This window comes from Balearica regulorum, chromosome 4 (genome assembly GCF_011004875.1).
Source record: "Balearica regulorum gibbericeps isolate bBalReg1 chromosome 4, bBalReg1.pri, whole genome shotgun sequence".
NCBI lineage: Eukaryota > Metazoa > Chordata > Aves > Gruiformes > Gruidae > Balearica > Balearica regulorum.
Window position 1 is genome coordinate 51,805,568 of NC_046187.1, and position 22,185 is coordinate 51,827,752.

Genomic DNA, 22,185 nt, shown 5'->3' on the forward strand with positions numbered 1-22,185 from the left:
GACTGTATTTTATTTCACAATCTACTAAATATTTAAAAAGAAGGTATTAATTAAAGTGCATAACAAATTAAATCCTTTCTCAGGCCAAGGCTCAGGACACTGATTCATGTATTTGAATCAAGATAGATTAGGGAGATACCTTTCAGCGCTGATGATTTCCCATTTATGATAATGTCTTCTAAATAAATGTCTTCTGGTTTTATTAACAGAAACCAGAATCAAATGCAGTTCTTCCATTTGGACTGTTTTAAAACAACTCTTTTAATTAGGTAGATATAAATACAATAATACATACAAAATACAGGCTTCTTTAATTTATGTACTGGTCTGATAAATGGCTTTCCATTGACACAAGGATTAGCTCTGACCCCAGTCATATTAAGGAAAACTTTGCTACCAAATCTGATAGAGAAGATACTTCTATTACTTCGAGAATTTTATAGCATCTTAGCATGCTGCTTGGCAAAGCTGTCAAAATTTTGATGGCCTGTCGAAGTGTTCAGGGTGGCAGAGCACAATTTGTAGCACGTGAAACTGGTAAGGGTAAAGGCAAAGAGCAGACAGCAATGCTATGGTTATAAATCAAAGTTATCTTTTGTTTAACACTAACAGCCACTGCTCTTGTCAGGCAGCTTTATTCCACTACCCACCATTCAGCCCCCAGTCAAAACCCACTGAAAAAGAACTGTCTTAGAAGATAACAATCTCTAATATCATATCACTGTCTCATTGCTGGCCCATGATGTAACATTTCCTTCGGAAGTCAGAAAAAAGCAACTAAGAAAAAAGATAGGAGTGAATGGGAAAAAATGGGAAATAAATCATAAAGCTAGACTAAATTGGGAGATGCTGCCCTGAAATGCTCTCCATAGCATCTCAGTGTAGGAGCAGCACCTCAGCTGGGCAGAATCTTCCTGGAGGAAATGGCGAGGGAGTGGAGATAGTCAGACACGCACCCTTGGAGAAAGCCAGACCCTGCTGCTGGGCTGGGCGTGAGGAGCAGGTCAGCACCAGCCTGAGCATCCTGCTGGCAGTGGGCACGGCTGGGTGGCACGGGTACCCGCAGACTTGGGTCTGGTAAGCCAGGGCTTGCTGTGTTTCAGGGGTGGCTGGACTAAGCTGCCCAAGTGTCTTTAGAGATTTGGGGTCTATGTGCTTTTGAATAGTTTATAACGTAGTTGCTTTGGCTATCTAAAGATATAAATAACACCTGGGAACAAGGTCTGCAGCTGTATTTTAAGTAAAATGCCTTGCTAAGCACCGTATTAGGATTTTAATCATCAAATATCACCGTATTACGGAGTTCTGTTTCACGGTGTGGCATTTTGTGTGTGTGTGTATTTAAGGCATGGGGAAAGTCAGGAATCGCTCACACTCCTGCAGCAGAGGTCCTCCAGAAAACCCAGTGATCCATCATCGGTCCCCAGGGCAGATGGTTCACATCCTCAGAGCCCCACATCCCAGCCACCGACATCCTCTCCCACATGCAAGCTCAATGAGTTTTAACTCCCTGGTTCAGCTAGTTGGGGGCAAATCTGTGTGAGATTTCCCCGTTTTAAATCCTACCTCTTCTCCCCTCCGCACCAGGATCGGAGGGTGTCTCAACGCTCCCCTTTGCCGCTCCCATGCCATCACTCTGAACCGCGGCACACCACGAGGGAGAGGCAGCACCTTTTCTGCCCGCCAGCACGGCTGCTAGCATGTGGGGTTTTTTTAAAAAAAGGATTTTTCTTAAAGAGGGGGTTTAATAAGGGCCTGGAGCCTGCCCAGCCCCTCGCCTGGCTGCCAAGCAGGGGCACCCACCCCTGGGTTACACGTGGATCTGCCCCCCGGGTGGGAGTGGAGCCGAGTCACCAGCTGCCGGGCGGAGGAGGTGGGGGGGTCTGGCCCCGGGGTGGCCGGGGGGGGAGCAGGCAGGGCGGGCAGCGCGGGCAGGGCGGGCAGCGCGGGCAGGGCGGGTGACGTGCCGTCCCTGAGTCAGGCTGATGCTCGTCCACGTGTCAGGGAGATTTAAAAAGTTTGGGCAGGCAGCGAGGGCATGCCCAGAGAGCGGCTGGCCAGGGAGGCAGCGCAGGGGACACCGCGGGCATGGGAAACCTCTGCCACCAGCAGCCCCCCGCAGCCACCCCCCAGCGCAGCCGGAGGAAGGCAGGGGACGGCGCGGCGCTGCCGGGGTCCCCGCTGCTCCTCCTCCTCCTCCTCGCCTCCTCGATGTCTGCTTGCAACGGTGAGGAGCATCCCCCTCGCACCCCGTTCCCGCACTGCCAGCCCTGCAATTTTTTTTAATTTTGGGGGTTTTTTTGGGTTTTTTTTTTTGGGGGGGGGAGGTGACCCCAGCAGCCTGCCAGCCTGGCGAGGGGGCTGCAAAGAGAGCCGCTGCCGCTGCCGCTGCCGCTGCAGTGCCGCCGAGCTGGGCTGGGAGGAGGTGCGGGGCTGGGGGAGATGCAGAGATGCGCAGGGGGTTGCAGCTGCTGGGCACGGTTTGGGGAAGGGGGTGTTGGGGGGGCTTCCTCGTCTACCCCGGCAAGTTTACTCTGTCCTGGCAAAACTACACTCCAGCAACTTGGGGAAGTGGTTTTGTTAAAAGTGATTTCATTGAAATTTCACTTACTCTGATTTAAAAGCTAAGATAAGGGAAATGAGATGTACTGTGGGATTGTATGAAAAAATAGGACCTCTCTGGAAATCCCTTAGCCCAACCTGACACAGTATTTATCACATGAGGAATCCCTAGGGGTGGGATTAAGTGGGAAAGGATAGAGCTGCTTTAGGCATACACCTTCATTATCTTGATTTAATTTGAAATGTTGTGTTACACCAGAAAGTTGCTATTTTTTCTAACAGGGAGTGCTTGTCAAACAAGCACAGCTAATGGGCTTTTTAACAAAATATGTTCTCTTTTTTATTCTATTTTCCCACTCCAGATAGATTAACTACTTATACCTTGTGGAGTAACATTGCAAAATAAGTCGCGGTGCAAGGAATAGTTCTGTTTGTATTATATGTGTGTGAGTGTGAGTTACTTTCATCAGGAGTTTTTTGGTTTGATTTGATGTGTTTTTTAATATCAAGAATCAAAGAAATCCAAGTACAGTATGTCGAATATTCTGTTAAAAATAAATTCTGGAGATGTGGAAGAGGGGAGGGAAAGAAAAGGAGGGCAAGGAAGGGCAATGGCACACAGTATTTCATCGTTGTTCTTACAGAAATGATTGCCAGGAGCTCGTCTAAGGTGAGCTCTGGAGGTAAGAAGCAAAGCCCAGGTTAAAAAGTGACCGAAACTCTGCAGCCGGCATTCTGCTGCCTTGGAAGAAGTTGAGTTTGTAGACGTTGGCAGGACTGAAAGATAAAAGAACAAATATATCATGGACAGCGACAATTTTGTAGGAGAATTTCCTCCTCCATGTTTCTTTTGAATACGATTGCTTTCTTCAATAGCACTCTTTCTTTTTTCTTCCTTGTGGTTATTATGTATATATTACACAATAACTTACTGTTTTCCGGGGTGTGCCAATGTGTGTGTGTGTAAATGAATGAAGCCCTGCAGGGATTGCAGCGCTGTTCTGGATGGGGTGATGGAGGGACACTGCTTGGCATCGGGAGTAACATAGTCTTAGGCGTGAGTAAAAAACAGATGGGACTGCACATGAAATAAGAGTTTTGTGAATAAGTGAAGAAGGGTTAAGGAAACTTAGGAGCTGGTGAAATAATTACATCTCCTTTGTCCAGAAGTTCATGCTCCAGGCAAAAAACCCCACAAAAATCCCCACAAAACCCCCAATATTCAGGCTTTCTCACCTGTTCCCCTAAGCTTTACAGGCTATCGGATTTCTTCTGCTCCCCCTGGAAAGCCTTGGGAACCAGGCAATGGAAGAAGCAGTGTTCAGAGACAGGCAGGCAACGGTTTAATCGGGAAGGTGGGTTAATTTGAAGTGTTGCCCAGTCCCACTTTTTGCAGCCAGGATACCAGTCCCAGGCAATACTCCCATTTGAATATACTAATTTAAGAATAGAAAACAAAGTAAGAGAATTGTAGCACCTTTATTTGGTGTTTTTCCTTGAACTGAAACAAACATCCAAAAAAGCAAATTTTTCATTGGAAAGCAGTTTTCTTGTTATGTGAACATCTCGGAGATTTCAATAATACCTCACTTCTAAGCAGTGTGAAGTTAAGAGCCCCTCTAATTCTTTTTGGGGGAAAACAAGCATTCAAAATAATTAGTCACCTTAAGTCTGTGCCAGTACCAAAATGTGGTTTTGAAATCCACCCCTTAATGCCTGGAACTAATTATTGTTATTCGTGGTACATGCAAAACAAGTGGAGATGATGGGCATTCCTACCCTGCTCACCTGGCCATTCTAACTAAGTCTACCTTCACCTCTTTTTTGCTTAATTTGGTTCAATTCTTTGCAAAAATGTGACCACAGGTAATTATAGACTGCTTGGTAGGTTATAAAATCTCTATTAATCTGAGGTCTTTAAGAGCAGTGTATAAACTGGTTATGCATGGCTCATGGGCAGCAACTTTGGGCAGGGGTATAAATTAGATGACTTCGTAGGGTTTCCTGCAGTGCTAGAACCGTAGAGATAAAGCACCACCCTCTCCAGCACCAGTCTCCTGCCCAGGTGAGTTACACCACATCTCCTCACTGATATGCCTGCATGGTGTCTAGTGTACTCACAATTCAGTGATGCTCATTTCTATTATTTACAGAGATTCATTGCTATTAGAAATATACTGCCAGACAAAATAATGACATGGAAAGGTGGATATTCTGGGTGCTGAGTTGGGAGAGACCCAGAGACAGTGACTTCCAGGTCTGCAGCCTGGGTGGGCAGAGATGGAGAAAGAAGCTGCCCCCAAGCCAAGCACGGCATCACTGCAGCATTATGCAGTTAATAACACATTCAGTCTTCTAAAAGGGACTGAGCTTTTCCACATCACATATGCCAAACAGAGGAAACAAAGCCTGTTACACATGTAATGTCTATCATCTTCTCAAAACCACCATTTTCATATCACGGACATTGTTCATATGCAAGCATACATTACATAGCACATGTTTAGTTCCTTAAATGCAACATACAACAAAGCAAGAGGTAGCATCCAGATTCTCAACTTATGATGTGTGTGCTGGAGGTGAGCTGAGTTCTCAGCGAGCTCAAGGTTGTAGGCACTGGAATGTGTTTTCCTGACTGGGTTTTAGCATTCAAGAGGTGCCGTGCAAATTTTTTTGCCTGCTACTTTTCATTGAGAACAGACTAATGCTAGCCTGACCCTCAGTGAAACCTAAGCAACTGTTTATTGCTAAGAGATGTGAGCATCCGTATCTGCTGTGAACTTGTGAAGAAGCCTCCTGCTGTGCTGCTAACATAGAGCAGGCAGAAACTACTGGACAAATCCCACAACACCCAGGGCAGCAGACTTCCTTGGACACGGAGCTCTCAGACTTTGCAGTAAATAAGTGTGCTGGGTGTCATAGTTTTTATTTAAATCATTGACACGGGACACTTATGCAAATGACCTTTGCTGTACAGCATTGCTAAGCACGGTTTGTGCTTCCAGGTGCACCGATGCCATCCCAAGCACTTGAGGCGGATGAGGATTTGCAGCTGTGGAAAGAGGTAAGCATCATCTGCCATACGGTGTACTCCCATTTCTTCTGTGCCCATCCTTGCTACAGTCACACCTCATCCTCCAGTATTTATCTTGCACAGAGTTCAGGTGCTTCTTCTTCCAGTCCTGCTTCTCCTGTACATCTTCTATCCTGACATCAACGAAGAGGTGAAATTTCTTATTTTCCAGATTTTCTGAAGAGGAGGATGTTGAGGCTGGGTGTTGAGATGTCATTCTGGGAAAAGACTGTCTTGGCTCAAAGGAGAGCTACGTTTGATAACAGTTGTCATTTAACTGTCAATGACCAGGCAGTCACTGTCCCTGGAAGCAACACAGGGTCCCATCTGGTCATTTTATAGTCCATACACGATACACAGAAATTGTTTCAATTCATCCAGTCTTACCTCTTGCTGCTTCTGTTCTGCACACAGGGCTGGGACACTGTATTTAATCCTAGCCTAGCCTCTCAATTTAGTACGTAAAGGATAATGTGCTGTGCCAATTAGCTCCTCTAACATTTTGCTACTGATCGCTATCGTGACTTCCACTCTCACCTTTGAAATGAACATTTGTTTTGACTCCAGGATGTGACACGTGTGTTAACACGAGCTGTTCCCTGCCCTTTTGGAACAGATGGAGCGGCAGGGCATAACATGCAGAGAGGGTTTAGCCTGCGACTCACATGCCCTGGCGTTGCTGTAACCTTCAAGTATTCTGTTGACATTTAATTTTGTAGCTTCTGATAACATTAGAAAGCAAGTGACTCACCAGGGGTGCAGATGCAGAGAGTAAATTTCATTCAGGAGAAGCCCTGCCTCTAAATTTCCTCCTCCTATTTTCCAGGAATGGCTTTGGGTTTATAAATATGAAAACATTGTAACTAAGTATTGCATTCCTTTACTTGTCTCTCACATCCTTTCCTTTCTCTATGTTATTTAACCAACCTCAAACAACTCACAAGCTCCCACCCTCAGGCTACATTTCTGAGATAGGAGAGAAAAATAGGGAGAAGATGCATCAAGGGTGATAGAAACCATTAAAATCTTATTTTTATTTTTTAAAAAGGAATTAATAGAAACTGTGGCTTTTCCTCAGCCCTTGCTTTGTCCATGCGGCTTTCAGCTGAGAGATGCCTTGCCTCGCATTGTGTTGAACACAAAGCAGTCTCCGGCTTGTCCTGCTACTGAATTACAGTAGTTCTCTAAGAGTCACAAAACAAGCAGATAAATCAATAAAAAACAAACAAAAAATCCCTCACCAGTTAAAAACAGCTAACTTTTAACGTAGGCTTCCAACATGATTTCAGCTTAGTTTCTCTCATTCACTGCTGATTTCTCCCTCTACTTTTTCTTACTCTGAAATTAGTGAAGCTGAACTGATATACCCAAAGACAAACCAATGCAAGATGAAGGGGAAAAGAGAACGGGGAGGTTGTGTTGCCAACAAAAAATATTTGAAAGGGGAATTCTGTGAGCTATTAGCTTTCCCACTATCTCTGCTAATGCTTTCTCGTAGATTGTCTCCAGAGAAATGAGTCATCTCTCGTCTTGAAGTACTCAGATATGCATTATTTGTTTATCGCTTTTTTCATTTAATGTTTTCATTGCTAAAGAGTGCTGTTTTGGGCTTTTTATGTGTAATAAACTCATAAGACCCATTGCATTGCTTACTCTTTATTTAAAAAAAAACAAACTTTTTTTATGCAGCCTGTGAACATAATGATTGGCAAAGCTTTTCGGCGTCTGCACTAACGGTATCAAATATTCAATGGAAAAAGAAATAGTGCGTACCAATGGGGGTTGCTATTGATATAATTTTAAAGTTATATAATGAAAAGGTGGGTGGTTTTGGGTTTGAGGTTGTTTTTTTTTCCCCATTATTATTAAACTGTGCAGCTTCAGTTGGAGTACTGGAGATTTTTACTTTTCCTTACAGAAATACTTTTCCTCACAGTATACTTGGAGCTTTCAGCACTGGTAATATTACTTCCATGAATTCAAATACCCTTTATTCCATTTCTTCTCCCTTCGCGATTAATTACTCCACTAAAAATGGTTCAGTATTATGGGATTCTTTCATCCTGGAAAAGAGACAACAGGAGGAGGATGTGATTAATTGTCTATACAAGGTTATGAACGGTAGGAAGCTGTTCATTAATTCTTGCAAGACAAGATCATGATAGCACTGAATGAAGTTAGCTTTGAAAAGACTGATCAAGACAAACAGAAGTGGTATTTCACACAGTGTTTAGGAAACCCTTGCCACAGGATGTTGTGGATGCTAAAAGTTTACAGTGGTTCAGAAAGAGACTGGTCAAAATCACAGCACAGAAATCCACCGAGCTTTAGACCTAGTTCTGACTCAAAGTGCTCACACTACAAATTGCTGGTGGTTGGAGAGCAGGGGCTTCACTCAACCACTGGTCTTGTCTTAAGCTTTTCCCTGGGTGTCGACATTTGGCCATTTTTGGAGAACAGATGTAGAGCTAAATGGACATTTGGTTTGATCCAGACGAAATGGGAGTTGGGACTTCTTGGTTTCAGTTGTGGATTTATTTGTTTTGCTTTTGTGTCTATGTGTGTCACATTCCATTCTGTGTTGACATGTCTAAGTTTGTCAGCAATTTCTTCCATAGGGTTCTTTGCGTTTAGATCCCTTGAAATATATTGAAAATATCTCTTACTAATATTGTGATTTGGGAACTACCTCCTTTAAACAAAATCTTGCAAGGCTCCTCATTTGCCAAAGAAATCAGTGCAAACCTCAGATATTGGTTGCTTGGTGACCCACACAAATTGACTGGCGTGCAGAAGATGTTCTGGCATATATCATAACCACTCAGGAGATGTGTATATCATACACCTGTAGGGATGCTGGAATCTAGTTGGAAGAGTTGTGTTTGAGGAATTCTCATTCAATCACTTGCTTTAGTTTTGTAATTTTCTTCACAGTTTTGTATAATCCAAAAAAATCATAGAAGAGATTTAAGTTCATAGTCCATACCCCAGATGCTTAAAATCATAATTTAAATTATGTCTTAGTCTGATAAGGTTACAAATAAGAGTGGCGTGAGGTGGGTAAGAGAATAAAGGACAGAGGTATGTATGTGTTTGTTCAGATCAAGCAAGTATAAATTATTTTATGTGGTTAAGGCCTTTTTTTCCCCTTGAATGCAAAATATTTCATGAACATACCTATAAGGATTTCTTATGGTGGACAAGTTTGCCATGCCTTTAGCTGCACTGAATTGTTTCTGAAAATATACATATTTCACTTAGTTTTATTAATCTGACTTCTTAAAAAAGGACTGTGTGAACTTTTGCAGATAGATGATGCATGTTCTGCCTACCTGACCACAGATTCTCAGCCTCAGGTGAGTCAGACAGAGGTTACTTTATTGTTTTGATACTATTTGTTATATGCAATAGGATTGGATGTGTGATAACTGAGTTCATGTTTTCTTTGCATTAGGTGTCCAGTACACTGGAAGAACTTTGTTTTTTGGTCATGGGATTTCTCCAGAAACCACAGGTAGCACACAAAAGACTACTACTCATTTCTGCAGCCTGATCTCTCAGTGTGCCAGTGTTTGCAATGAACTTGGAGGACCCAGTATCTGAAGTGTCACTCAGTGCTGGAAGTAACACTATGAGTTCTTACTCTGAAATGCTATGTGTCCTAATCCAACACCTATTAAAGAGAGACACTCCAGTATTTGGAAAATAATCTCCAGGTTGGATACAAGGTTTTAGGTGTTTTTATTGCTCTAGATTAGAAAAATGATGAGTTCTCAATGGAGAAAGAAATTTACTTAGGAGAGTCTAGGCACATACAAAGGAGCATCCACTAAACCCATCTACTCTTCTAGTGGAGAGTAGTCAATGCTCTCTACAGAGTTTGAAACGAGTAGTTACATTGATAAGCAAAGACTTGCAATATATCTGTCAAGGAAGGACAATATTCCAATCCAATACTGAAAAGTTTATAATGTAATCAAAATTGTCCATTGCTCTCTTTCTTTCTTTTTTTTTTCTTTTTAAACAAATAAAAGCCTCTCTACCGATTATTCCCACAGGGTTTAGATGAAAAAGACAACACCAAAAGGGTAAGATTTCTATGTATGTTTTATGATCACACTAAAATTGTCAAGAAAATCATAACACCCTTGCCCTGTTTTGTAGTAAAACCCCACTCTTAATTTTTTTGAACAGTTCTTATTTCATTATTCTAAGACTCATGACTCAGGCAACTCAGACATCATGGTAAGTGGCATAGCAGCTCCTTGTGAATACATGCGTGCTTGTACATAAAAACAAGGTAATGTTCCTTTTTGCAGTAGTGTCTCCAACAGTACAGCAAGCTCAGAACTAGGAGCTTTGTGCTTAAGATATAAAATGTGTTTTAATAACATGGAAGAGGATGACCAATATTGTCCAAGTGTGAAAAAATCTGACCACTCATAGAATCCCAAATGCATCTTAATCTTGTTACAACATCTAAGAATAAGATCAAATGCTTGTTTCTGGTACTGGAACATAACATATGCAGTGGAACAATGTGGATTTATAGAAGCTGAGAACATGACCATAAACATCAAGAACTTTTAATGAATTTTTATTAATTAATAATTAAATCGTATGTATTTATTTGCATGTCATAAATATATATCCGGCAAAATAGTATTTAAGTCTCACTCAGACTTTGGATTATATTTAAATGAAAAATATGATTTTAAAAATAGCCCAGTATTGTTAATATAAAAATATTCTCATAAGCCAACAATATAAGCCAAACTACGTGTGATCCATTCTTGCTTTTAAAGTGCAAACATAATCTATTATTTCTGTGCATCTATGTGGTTTTTCTGTGCATAGGAATTTGAGAAAGTTAAACATATTCATGTTTTCTCATTTCTTAACAATCATTCTTATATGTTAATGTCCATTTTTGCCTTGTTCTTTACATTTCTTCAGAAATACGTGGTATATTTCCTAGAAAGTGATATTGTTGATATTGGGGTCAGTGTTTTCATGATAGAGCTGCTCTGGAGGTTTTAATGGTAATCAGGGCACAGTGAAAGGAGCTATTTCTGCTGCTCCTCCTGCTTAAGAGGTGACTGCATCCCCCTTCATCCCCATCCCGAATACCTTTGTCCCCACCTGCCCCCAGCCATTGCTGCTTTCTCACTTCTGCTGTAGCTGTTCAGTTGACTATTTTCTAGCCCAGTTCTCAGAGATACTAACTTAGGTGAGATCCATCATTCCTTGGCTTTATTATCCTCTCTCCACTGACTGCTAGATAGAGCCCAAGTGACCAGCTGGGATGCCCTTTAACTCCTGCACTTATGTCAGACTTCTACTTTTTTTAGATATTGTGATGCCACATTGCCTACCTTAGGCAGACAAAAGTGGCTCCAAGTAGGCAGGTTCATTTTACTTATTAAATATATCAACACTTTGGTAACTCTAGTTATTCCATATGTTATAATTCTCTTTGTCGTATTATTTTTCTAAGAAGTATTGTATCAAAAATGCATTATGTTTTTAAATTACATTTACATGAGTTGACGGTTTAAATTGGTTGATGGAATATAGGTTTTTCTACTTTATTTCTCACTGTGGACCTCTCTCCACAAGCCCACATGGTTGTGTTTTGGCAGGGGAGCACTTACATGGCATGCAACGCCTCTGTATTTACCAGGCTGTCTGCAAGCTTAAAGTCTTATTGAATACAAGGAATTTCACAAATGGAGCTTGTCATTTTGGTAGAGTGACCAGTGCCATGGTTACAAATTTTACTTGAGAGTGGATCCCTCCTGCACGCTGTCTTCTAGCAAAAAAATAATTTTTCTTGCTGTGATTTAAGTTATGTTGAATTAGAATGAACTTTTCAGTACAACGGAGATAGAAGCTGCTAACTTCCATAGTAGATAATCGTAGAAATGTTAGTAGCAGTACTGTATGGAAATATTCTCTGTACCACTCAGAGAGGCTGATCAAAGTCTGAACAATTCAATTGCCTGAGCAAGAAGTCTGTAAAGAGTTGTAAACTTTCAATGAGTAAAGGTGAGGACGCATAGCTTTTCCCCCCATCACTCTGTGAGTCACATTCATAGTGTAAATATAAATGTTGGTACCTGTTTGTTGTAAAGTCAGAATGTTAAAACAACGTTTCTCAATTAACATCTTCAGTCCTTTTTTGGTGCGTGTTTGGTCCATAAGCCAATACTGTGGGAAGAGTTTTTTTTGCATCATGAGATCTGAATTTCATTGTTGCTCATGTGTCTGTGTTCGTGTCCTCTCAGTCGTCTGTCCTGCATCCTTTGCTGCAACTCGTTCCCCAGCTTAATGAGAGAAGACTGAAGAGATACAAAGTGGACGTATGTAATCTTAAACTCTGCATGCTTGCATTCTCACGCTCTGCAATTCATTAGCTCTTCTAAAAATGTCCTTGTAGACCTTTCTGCTCATAACATTTTTATTCTCACAATTTAATAACACACTAGTGTATTTTCATTAGAAACATGAGGTTTTTCTATTCTTTAATTACTGAAAAATAATCCTGCTGATATTTAACATTTAAACCCCAAAACCACTGAAGTAATATACGCTTAACACAGAAGAGTGTGGAACACAGAGCGTATGTATCGAAATGGATCCGTTAGCTCTGTTAAAAAATGAAAAATACTTTCAAATTTATCTGTACCATTATATTGCAGTTGAGTTATATTTTCTAGGAGGGGTTCTTTTTTTTTCCCATTTGGAATTCAAACCACATCTACTCCTTAAACTTATATTATTTATGACTTCTAGCACTAAGAATTTCCAAGTAATTTATAGGCAATTTTACTGTTTAACTTTTAAGATGCAGATAAGAAAGTTCTCTATGGAATTAATTTTCAATAGAAAAGTAGTGTGTGTTGGAACAAAATTTTCACATAGAGATAAATTGTCCCATTGTTTCAGAATTATAATAAAATTTGGGTATATTTGCTATAAATGCAATTTCAAATTTCAAAAATAAAAAAGCAGATGGCTATTAATGTCCATCTCTTTACTCCAGCTATGGAGAGAAGAGAAAAATGCCATCTGATATATCAGAATCTTTCTCTGTAAGAATACCAAAGATTCTGGTATAATAAAGTATACCAAAATCTAAGACCCAGATTATTCCTGGTTTACATTGACTTCAGCTTGGTTATTCCTTAGATTCATTGATATGATTCCTTATATTCACTGATACAGAAGTTAAAATAGGTGTACAAATGTGATACTTAAAACTGAGATAGTAGCATCCCCATAAGTAGGATTTTTCCTTTATTAATCCAGATACAGGCTGTGGTGTTAACTCCCAAATTTTCAATGAACTCTTAATCCTATGATTATACGTGTCAGCTCTCATCTAGTCATGGTTGCGGTAGGTAATACTATCTAGCCCCCTCTTCAGAAAAAGGGAAATAAAAAACTAGACCAAAAAAAATGCTATAGTGTTTAGGAAAAAGCACATAGCAGGCAGACATAACTTGGTGGCAAAAGGCAAACATTTTATCAAGCTTCTTTTTGTAAGGTACCTTATTTTCAACATATTTTTAAAGTAAGAATAAATTAATGATGATGAGTATCGTATGTTTCCTTAGTCATATTTTCAAGTGGCTAATTTTTAAAAGACCTGTCGCGTATTATTTGTATTATTGCACTCATAACTAGAGGTACATGGAAATAGCAACAGTAAGAATTCCAGCCGTTCCACATTGTGATAACTAGCAGTCTTTAATTTGCAATCATGATGTTACACTTATGGTTACATGTTAGCCCAGCTAAATACATAAGCACATGCATAACTAAGGTCATTCTTTCAGTGGGACTGTTCACATGCTCAGTGCTAGGGTCTTTGCTACATAAGAATTGTAGTTACAGGCTACATAAGAATTGTAGTTACAGGCTACATAAGAATTGTAGTTCTAGCTAAAAATTTGAACATAGAATTTGTGGCACTTTCTACTCCCATGTTGAGTTAACAGTAACCCTTAGTTTATGAACTACAGCTACAGCAGTCCTCTGGATTAGTCAGTGCTGTCATGGACAATTGGATTAGATTAGACAGCGCAACACCTTCATCAATCCTTAAGCAGAATAAGGGCGGTAGTCTAACTAGGATTTGTTTGAAGAGGAATGGAATATAGAACTGTCACAGTCATACCATAGTAACAATTTTTAAGAAAGAAGGCATAATAACAAAAGCCACACTAGTTCAGGCTGTATTTTCATCAGTCCAGTACCCCGTGTCTAACAGTGTCTTGCTGTGCATAGGCAGGAAAAAGGTGGAAGGACCAGGGGAAGTGTGGAGCAATCAGTTCTCTCGGATACTCTCTTGCTTCTGGCAGGCACATACTAGAGACCTTCTAAGTTGAAGGCTTCATCTGGACCATTATGTAAGATAGTCATTAATGGATTTAACCACCTTTGATTTTTCCCTACTTGTATGTATTTTGGAATATTTTATCATTAGACATTTAGGCCTAAAAAGTGAAGAGCTCATTAAATCCCATTGAAGACATGCATAATATTAAATAAGTACTTTCGTACATTTTCGCCTATGCAGCTGAAGCCAAGAGAAGTAATGACATGGCCAACACTTACAGAACATAGCCATTTTAAAATAGTCATGTAAATCTAAGGAAACAATGAAAACAGCTCTAAATTTAATTACATTTTATAGAAAGCAACCTTTTTGATTTCCTGTTGTTTATTCCTGCTATCAATACCAGTCACCTTGTTAAAGGTGTTATTTACTGCTGTACAGTCCATAAACACCAGACGTTTACAAAGTGGTAGCATCTTCTGGAATCAATTTCCTTTGCAGATTCTTCTGGGTTTGGTATTTTTGCATGCATCTTGTTTTAATGTCATAATAAATCTTAAAAATTCATCCATATTACACTTATCATATTTGTTTATATGGCAGATTTCAGCATATTTTAGTATAAGAGTTTAAAATCCTCTCTAAATGTTATTGCTGAGGGCCATACCAGTTTATAAGAAAATTAAGAACACACTGAAATAATCTGCCATCAATAGTAAAAGTATTGCAATTATTCCCTGACTGTGAGAAGGCTATAAATCTATGTTTCCAAGAGACTTTACCAGATGGGCTGATGGAGAAATAGCATAGGTAAACTTTAAACAAGTAGAGGATCAGAGCAACCCTGCCTCAGATGTGCAGAGGAACTCCAATCCCCCATGGAGCTGAAAGCCCCCATGTTCCTTGGTTGGACTGACTCTGGTGTCACAGAACATGCTTCAGGAGAGGTTAGCATGCTGCTGATTTTTTTTATTCCCACCTCTCTCCCTGACCAGATAAGGAATTGAAAAGGTGGATGGGTGAAGAAGGAAACATGCTTTATTAAATCTATTCTTTCTTCCCAGTTTGGGCTGACACCAGATTTTGTCATGAATTTGATTCCTCTTGTGCTACATCTTGGCTGATATAATATGATCCAAGAAAGAAGATGCAAGAGCATTTTGTTGGCAAGTCAATCTAAGAGACTGAACAAGATAACTCAGAGAGGGCAGGGATTAAAATCAAACTCTAATTAACCATACTTCTTCATGAACTTGTATGTTTCTGTGTGTGTGTGTATATATATATGTAGGTTTGTGAATACACATGCATATACATTACAGCATGTATTAATTATTTTTATCATCTCCAAACCCTTGGAAGTTTAGAAGGCAGGTGTTACAATGAAGTCAGATTTTAGCTTCAGTTATTTTCCAACACCAACCTTCTGACATGAAATCAAACAAGAAAACTACATAATCTTCTTTAAGAGTTGTCTGGCTGTAAGCAGAGAATGACCTATTAACATAAATCACAATTACACATTAGCAATTGTACTCTTGATTCCTTTTATGTTCTAGATCAATTTCCTTACCTTGCAACAGCTGCCTATATTGTTTTGGTTTTTGTTTTTGTTCACACACTGAATAGAAAAAGTAGCTGTTTCTCAATGTGTGCAGCATGGACAAGATAGAATATCATAAGATCTTTTCTGTGGGAGTTGATGTAAGAGGGGTGATGACGATACACCTCTGGGAACAGTCTGGGATCTCATTCCTGGGAGGAGCACAAGTATTTCTGATATTTAAGATTTGTGTTGTTTTCCTCCTGTGAGGTGCAAAACCCAACTCTATTCGTAGAGACTCTGCTACCATGAAGACAATCTGTTTGTGTCTGGGTAACGACACCTGGAAAGTCGAAGGCAAAGGCTGATCATCATTACTAGTAGCATACAATACTTTTAATATGTACATAAACAACCTCTTTATATGTATTCATTTACAAGAGTAGATACGATTGAAAATTCTTTTTTTTAGGAAGAACTTCAAGGACCTGGAGGGATTCAAAGCAGAGGCTACTTTTTTTATAGGGTATGGTTCATTTAACTTCTTTTCTTTTCATTTTGTGATGAGCATTACAAAACAAAAATTAGAGAGACCAGTGAATTACAGTAAGAATTACTGAGACTGAGGAAACTTGTTTCACTAAGAGCATTCCACCGTATAGAACTATTCAAGATCTGCTCCAGATATTTTCTTCAATTAAAATAAAAGTATAGTAGGAAGTTTTCGCACATATCTTAATGTTTGTGTGTACATGATACCATGCTATGCCTTGATAAGTCATTGGTTATTATGTATATAATTCTCAGAGAAAGTTCTAGAACGTACAGCATCTTGGACAATCCTTGTAATGCATTTTGACCTTCCTGTTTTCCTGTATTTTGAAAAGTAAGATTAAAACTAGATACAGAAGTTCTCATGAGAATGAAACTACTTTGTTCATCTTTTATGTCATAGAGCCTTTTTACTCCATTTTAGCAAAACTGAGCAAGTTAAAGATGGCAAGTCAGACTTAATAATATCCCTCTTCATTTTGGTTAATATTTTTTTACACTTAAATAAGAAAGTGGCTACAGTTGGACTTGATGATCTCAAAGGTCTTTTCCAACCTAAATGATTCTATGATTCTAACGAAGAGACGGCAAGTTTGTATAGTTACATTTCTGTATCAGGCTTGGGTCTTTAGAGTTCTTATGACAGGCCAAAGTTATGGGTAACATTAACATTGGTGCATTCACAATGCCAATGTAAAAACCCAATCCTCAATAAGCTCACTAAGAAATTTTTAATCAGCTTTAGTAGAATTTGTATTGAGTCCCTCAGTAGTGCAAAACAATTCTGAAAATGACCACAGTGAAAAGGGAGAAACTCTTTACCTATGTTAAAGAATACAGTCTAAAGAGAAAACAGTTGAGAGTGACTTATATATTTGTTTGTTAATTGCAACAGACATTTATAATGCAATAATAGCAACAATCTGAAAGCACATTTTAAGAAAATGCAAAAAGAATGAGGGATAATGGTCTCTTTGACTTCTTGTGGCTTTCTTCCCCTTATAAAATCATACAAGATAAGCATAATTCTTTCTTCAATCTCTACGTAGCAAAGTTTACTGTGTAATTCTCCTCCAGAGGTGGATATACATGAAACAATAATGGGTCACAGGTTTATCTTTAATGACAGAACTGAGAAGTTTATCGATTCCTATACATAATTGGTTGGGTGGGGCTTTGTTACTGAAAGCAGTCACTTTTATAAAGCGCTTATTGAATATTTGTCTTTCAGCCACGCAATGGAAGGAGATCAGTGGATTTTCGCTAAGGAGGTATTTATTTAATACTTTTAATCATTGTCTACATTTAAATATGCCACAATATTTATGTTGATAAGTACTCTCAGAAGGCCTCTAACTGTGTAGTCAACTTAGATTTCCACAAACTTTTCCCAGATCTGTTAAATTCATGTATCTTCAGATGAAGTGAATAGAAGCTGTAGGTACTCAGTTCTTAGAACAGAGATCACAGACATGTTTCTGGCAGCAAGAATTGGAAAATATCCCAGATTTGTAATCAGTTGGAAAGTTAGCAATGATGATAAGTATATATCAGGAAGAACTGATTCAACCAACTGTCAAATACATACTGAGAAGTATATTGACATCCTGGGGGTAATTCCCTAATCTTGCACAGAAAAAAAACCTCACACTGAAACTAAGTACAGATTTCAGGATTTAATTCCAAAGCATTCAACTATTTTGGAGAGATATAAAAAAAGTATGCCAATATTATAATGCTCTGTTTTCTAATATATTTTATACCTCTATCATACTTAAAATATTTAGTGTTATATCATACCAACAGCTAATGCTTTTTCTTATTTTTCAGGATTTTAGATTCCTGACCTAGAACTAATGCTGCGGGAATGTTGAGTACATGGACATACTGTTTTTCCTTACAAAAATTATTCATTACTAATGTACAATTAAAAATCACTAGAATGTAAATGTTCTTAAACTAGACTCTCCTAAAGATTCAAAAGTTTCTTTACTTTCTTGATTATATTAAAAGCATATTAAAATTACTTGTTTCCTAGTGTTATGATGTTTACAACTGTGTAATGCAACTGTAAAAGTCAGTGTGTGCATGCAACAGACATTGTCCCTAACAACACAGTTATGTACATTTATTTTTTCTTATAAATAAAAGCACTCAGTTAGAGATTTGTTTTAATGAGAATGTTTGTAATGTAGACTATTGCATTTTTCCAGCATATATTGTGATGTGTGCAGTCTTTAAAATCACAGCTTATCTTGGCAAGCCAAACAAATGCTATGTTTTAGTTTTCAAGATGATGTTCTCTACCCCTGTACTTCCCTCACTGTAGCCTGTAGACTGGCAGTCTGCAGGGTCAAGATAAGTGCTCTGCAGGTGGCCTGCAGAGCTATATTGATAATAAAGGAGTTTGGCAGTCCTCAAAAAGCCTTAATGTTAGTGTTTCATTGGCTGAAAAAAAAATAAAAATGAAAATATTCCCCTAACAAAAGGAAATTGAACAAGTTGCATGTTTTGAAGAAGTATCTTGACTTTAATTCAACTGAAATACAATGGCATATTTTTTTTTTAGCTATTAAGAACACAGATGCAGTATGGTTCTCATTCAGAAGAAGACTTAATTTCATCACTTATATTCATCCAGAATTAGCAGTCACTTGAAAACTCAATTGGTTTTGATGTAGACTTAAAGAAACTCTACTCAAAAGAACAAATTAGCCTCTCAATCTTCCTAGCTTCTCTTTCTGAGTTTGTTTTCACAGGGTTGTGTTAAAATACGATGTTGAGGTTGTAATTATGTTGAAAGTAACTAAGTGGATTATCGTTTTTAACATTGTATTGCCTGGTCAGGGTTTGAATTGACCTCAGCATTACTACTCCTGCTTCTGCAAGCTTGGATGAGTAGCTGAACTTCAGAAGGTAGCTGGGAAAACAGACGGTCTTGGAAGTGGAAACTGGCTTAAGAAGTCCTTTTCCTCTTCCTACCCACTTGTTTTCACTCTGCAGTTTGCTGTGTCTCCAGTCGAACTGGTGCAATTACCTGTGAACTGAGGATCCAGTTTTATATGACCTCTGGTCAGAACTAATGTGTGGCCGTCTCCCACAAAGTTCTTATTGCATTGTATTGTATTAAATTAGGTTATTTGTTTAAGTTTTTCCCCCCACTGCCTTACACTGCAAGACCGACAGCTTCCACTTAAGCAGGCAGTGGGATGAGGAGGCCGGGGCTGAAGGGCAAGGCCGGGAAGCAGGGCTGCCTCCTTCAGTCACACCCAGCACCAAACCACGGCCTAAAGTGGCCCAGACTGAAAGTGTCCTGTCTTTCAGGTTTTGGTTATTTTTGTTTGTTTTCTTTTTTCTTTTTTTTTTTTTTTTCCCATCTCCTGAAACGTTGTTAAACAGGATCAGTTTTGTCAGCAGTAACTAACGACTGACAGGGCAAACGGCTGGACCCAGCCACTGTTAGAGCTGGTGTGAGGGCAGGGCGGCCCTGCCCCAACGGCCGCTGCTGTCCTGCCACCGTCGGGTCAGACTGGTGGCCTCTGTGAGGGGAGGCAGTGCCCCAGGGGCAGCCATGCAGGTGGGCACAGAGGGTCACCCCAGCCCCGATCTGTCCTGGTGGGGCAGCAGCTGAGACCGAGGGCAATGAGGGAGTTGGGGCAGGGACACTAAGAAAATGGGGGAGGCTGCAAGTAGGCAGTGGTTGGGGCCAAGAGAGGTGCCCGGTGCTGTAAGAGCCATGTTGTGTGGCCTGAGGCAACCACCGGGCAAGAAGAGAAAGGCAAGGTGGCAAGGAGGGCAGGAGCAAAGCTGGCCATCAGAGAGGACCCCACCACCACGGCCAAGCCTGCTGCATGGCCCAGAGGGCAGAGAGAGCTGGTGTCGCTGCCCCAGTCCTGCAAAGCTTTGCCAGGCACTGTGGGGGTCCTGAGGAATGGTAGATAGGAGAGCAGTTTATGTGGGGTTTTTTGTGAGAACATATCAGCAAACTCTGAGTTTCTAATGGTTAAGAATTAACCTGTAAAAACCATAAAATACTATACTTTGATAGCTGGATGACTGAAGGTATTATTTTAAAAATACCTTTGATAATTTGTTTCATGTCATTTGCAAAAAAAAAAAAGCTCTGCAAATTAAATTTAACAGAAGTATTATTTACACTTAAGGATTGAAGTTATCCAGCCTGTGTGTTCCCAAACTTGATATATGCATCCCCCCGGCAACGCTGGTTGTAACTAACATTATCATTGGCAGCAGTGAGAAGTGTTAGGACAAGTTTTTTTGCTTGGGATTGTGGCCTGCTAGTAGAGTAATACTGCTTCAGTAGTCTAGCTTCATACTCCAAAACCAATTCACCTTGGATCACTTTTGCCATTGGTTGGCTCCTTTGCACTCTTATCATCAAATATTTTCTGAAGATTTTGATGCACGTTTTCATTTATTTCATCTGTGCATATTAGTGCAACCTTGACCTAATCACTTAACACCAACTTTTTAAACATTGGTTTAAGTCAATTTGTTAAAAAATTGTTAAAGGTTTGCTAGCTTCTGATCTTCTCTACCTTGAAACTGGAATTCAGATTTATCAGACACACCTGTTTCTGTATGCTCACTGTGGTCTAGGATTCATCATCCAACTTTTTTTTTTTCTTTTACATTTTGTAGATGTAGCAGCATCTAGAAAATGTCCAGTGTATAACTGGTTACACAACCTATTGAATGTTACAAACATTGAATAGAAACAGTATAAAATACACCATTTAAGTAAAATACTATGGAAAGATTTTATGTAGGACTTAAATTTACGGGAAAACTCAAAATGTAAAAATCTTTCATGGCAAAAACTGACCAGAGCTTATCTTCTAAGCTACCCGCATTCCAATTCTGTTTCAGTAGGTTTTTTTGTTGCATGGTTTTGAAATTATTTGTCCAGTTATGATGATGATTTTTATTATGTTTTTTAATGCCTCATGATTCTTTGTAATCCTTCTGCCATGGAGAAGGATTTGCATTCTGTGAAGTGGGGAAATCTGATCCTGACTTAAGTCAGGAAATTGTACAGTAAAGCACTGTATGTGGAGGCCAAAGTGCCTGTGTAGTAATCCTGTTTCTTCAGTGGTTCCCTTGGTGGACTAGTGCTCTTAGATCTGTGGATTTTTTTGATACTCTGGCTGTACCAAAGGCAAAACTCGGCTTTGGTGAAGTGTTGAAAAGTTGCAGTAAGACTGTAAGACTGACTGTAATACTTTTTTATGTACGTGAACCCTGAGGAATTACACTATAGCAAAATCTTCATTTGGGTTTTTCCTATTCCAGACCCATGAGTGACCATCTAATTCATTAGATTATATATGGAGCTTCTCTTTTATTTTTTTTCCCAATGGATTATATCAATTACTTTTCAATCAAAGAAGGAGAAAACATCACTAATTCTTAATTTTTTATCTATGTTTTCGTATGTGGATAAAGTTAAAGTAAGTTTGCTAGTATATTTGAAAGACATGATGAAATAACCATGTTCTTAGAGGTGGAATGTTACGGAAAATAATTTTCCAAATATTATAACTAACTCACTACAACAGAGTTGCCATTTCTAGTCCAAAATCTGGATACTGGAACTTTGCGGAAAGAATCAATTAAAGTATTCAGGTAAGAAATCTCCTCTTTGTCTTAGCAGTAAGGCACTAGATGTTTGCAAAGCCAGAATGTTCCACTGGTAGTGAATATTGGTGGCAGTACCTTTGCCTGCAGTCGGCTGAGCCCAGGCATTAGGGCTGTAGCAGGAACTGCCATAACTATTGCCACTTCCTTTCCACTGCGAAGTCTCGCTTCCCCACTCAGGCCAGAAGAAACTGCCAGAGGTAAGAGTCTTTTTGCAAAACCACTATACTTAACTTTCTTGTGAGCAATAGCATAATTCTGTTTACTCTCACTGTGGAATTCCCAAGTATGTTTTCACCTAAAATGCAAGCAATTCTTTTACCTTTGTGAAATTCCTTGAGGCATGTGTAGCATTTGATCTTCATTAGGTTTCATTATACTCATGCTAAATTCTGTGCAAGAGCCTCGTCAAATAAAAATGAGGCATCTGTCAGCTGGAAAGGCCAATATAGT

General features: G+C 39.4%; 1 protein-coding gene across 1 annotated transcript; it reads left to right on the forward strand.

Annotated features, from left to right (window-relative positions):
* Positions 1–2,088: 2,088 nt before the first annotated feature.
* Positions 2,089–17,341, forward strand: NMU (neuromedin U). The gene is made up of 9 exons (XM_075750732.1): positions 2,089–2,227; positions 5,568–5,626; positions 8,944–8,991; positions 9,090–9,149; positions 9,694–9,723; positions 9,830–9,880; positions 11,923–11,997; positions 15,995–16,048; positions 17,306–17,341. Exons 1-9 carry the CDS (start codon positions 2,089–2,091, stop codon positions 17,339–17,341), a joined length of 552 nt encoding a protein of 183 aa, XP_075606847.1.
* Positions 17,342–22,185: the final 4,844 nt, after the last annotated feature.

Coding starts and splice junctions, on each gene's coding strand:
- NMU (XM_075750732.1), top strand. CDS start 2,089: ATGGGAAACCTCTGCCACCAGCAGCCCCCCGCAGCCACCCCCCAGCGC. Junction 9,881..11,922: donor CAGGCAACTCAGACATCATG/GTAAGTGGCATA, acceptor GTGTCCTCTCAG/TCGTCTGTCCTGCATCCTTT. Junction 16,049..17,305: donor GAGGCTACTTTTTTTATAGG/GTATGGTTCATT, acceptor TTTGTCTTTCAG/CCACGCAATGGAAGGAGATC.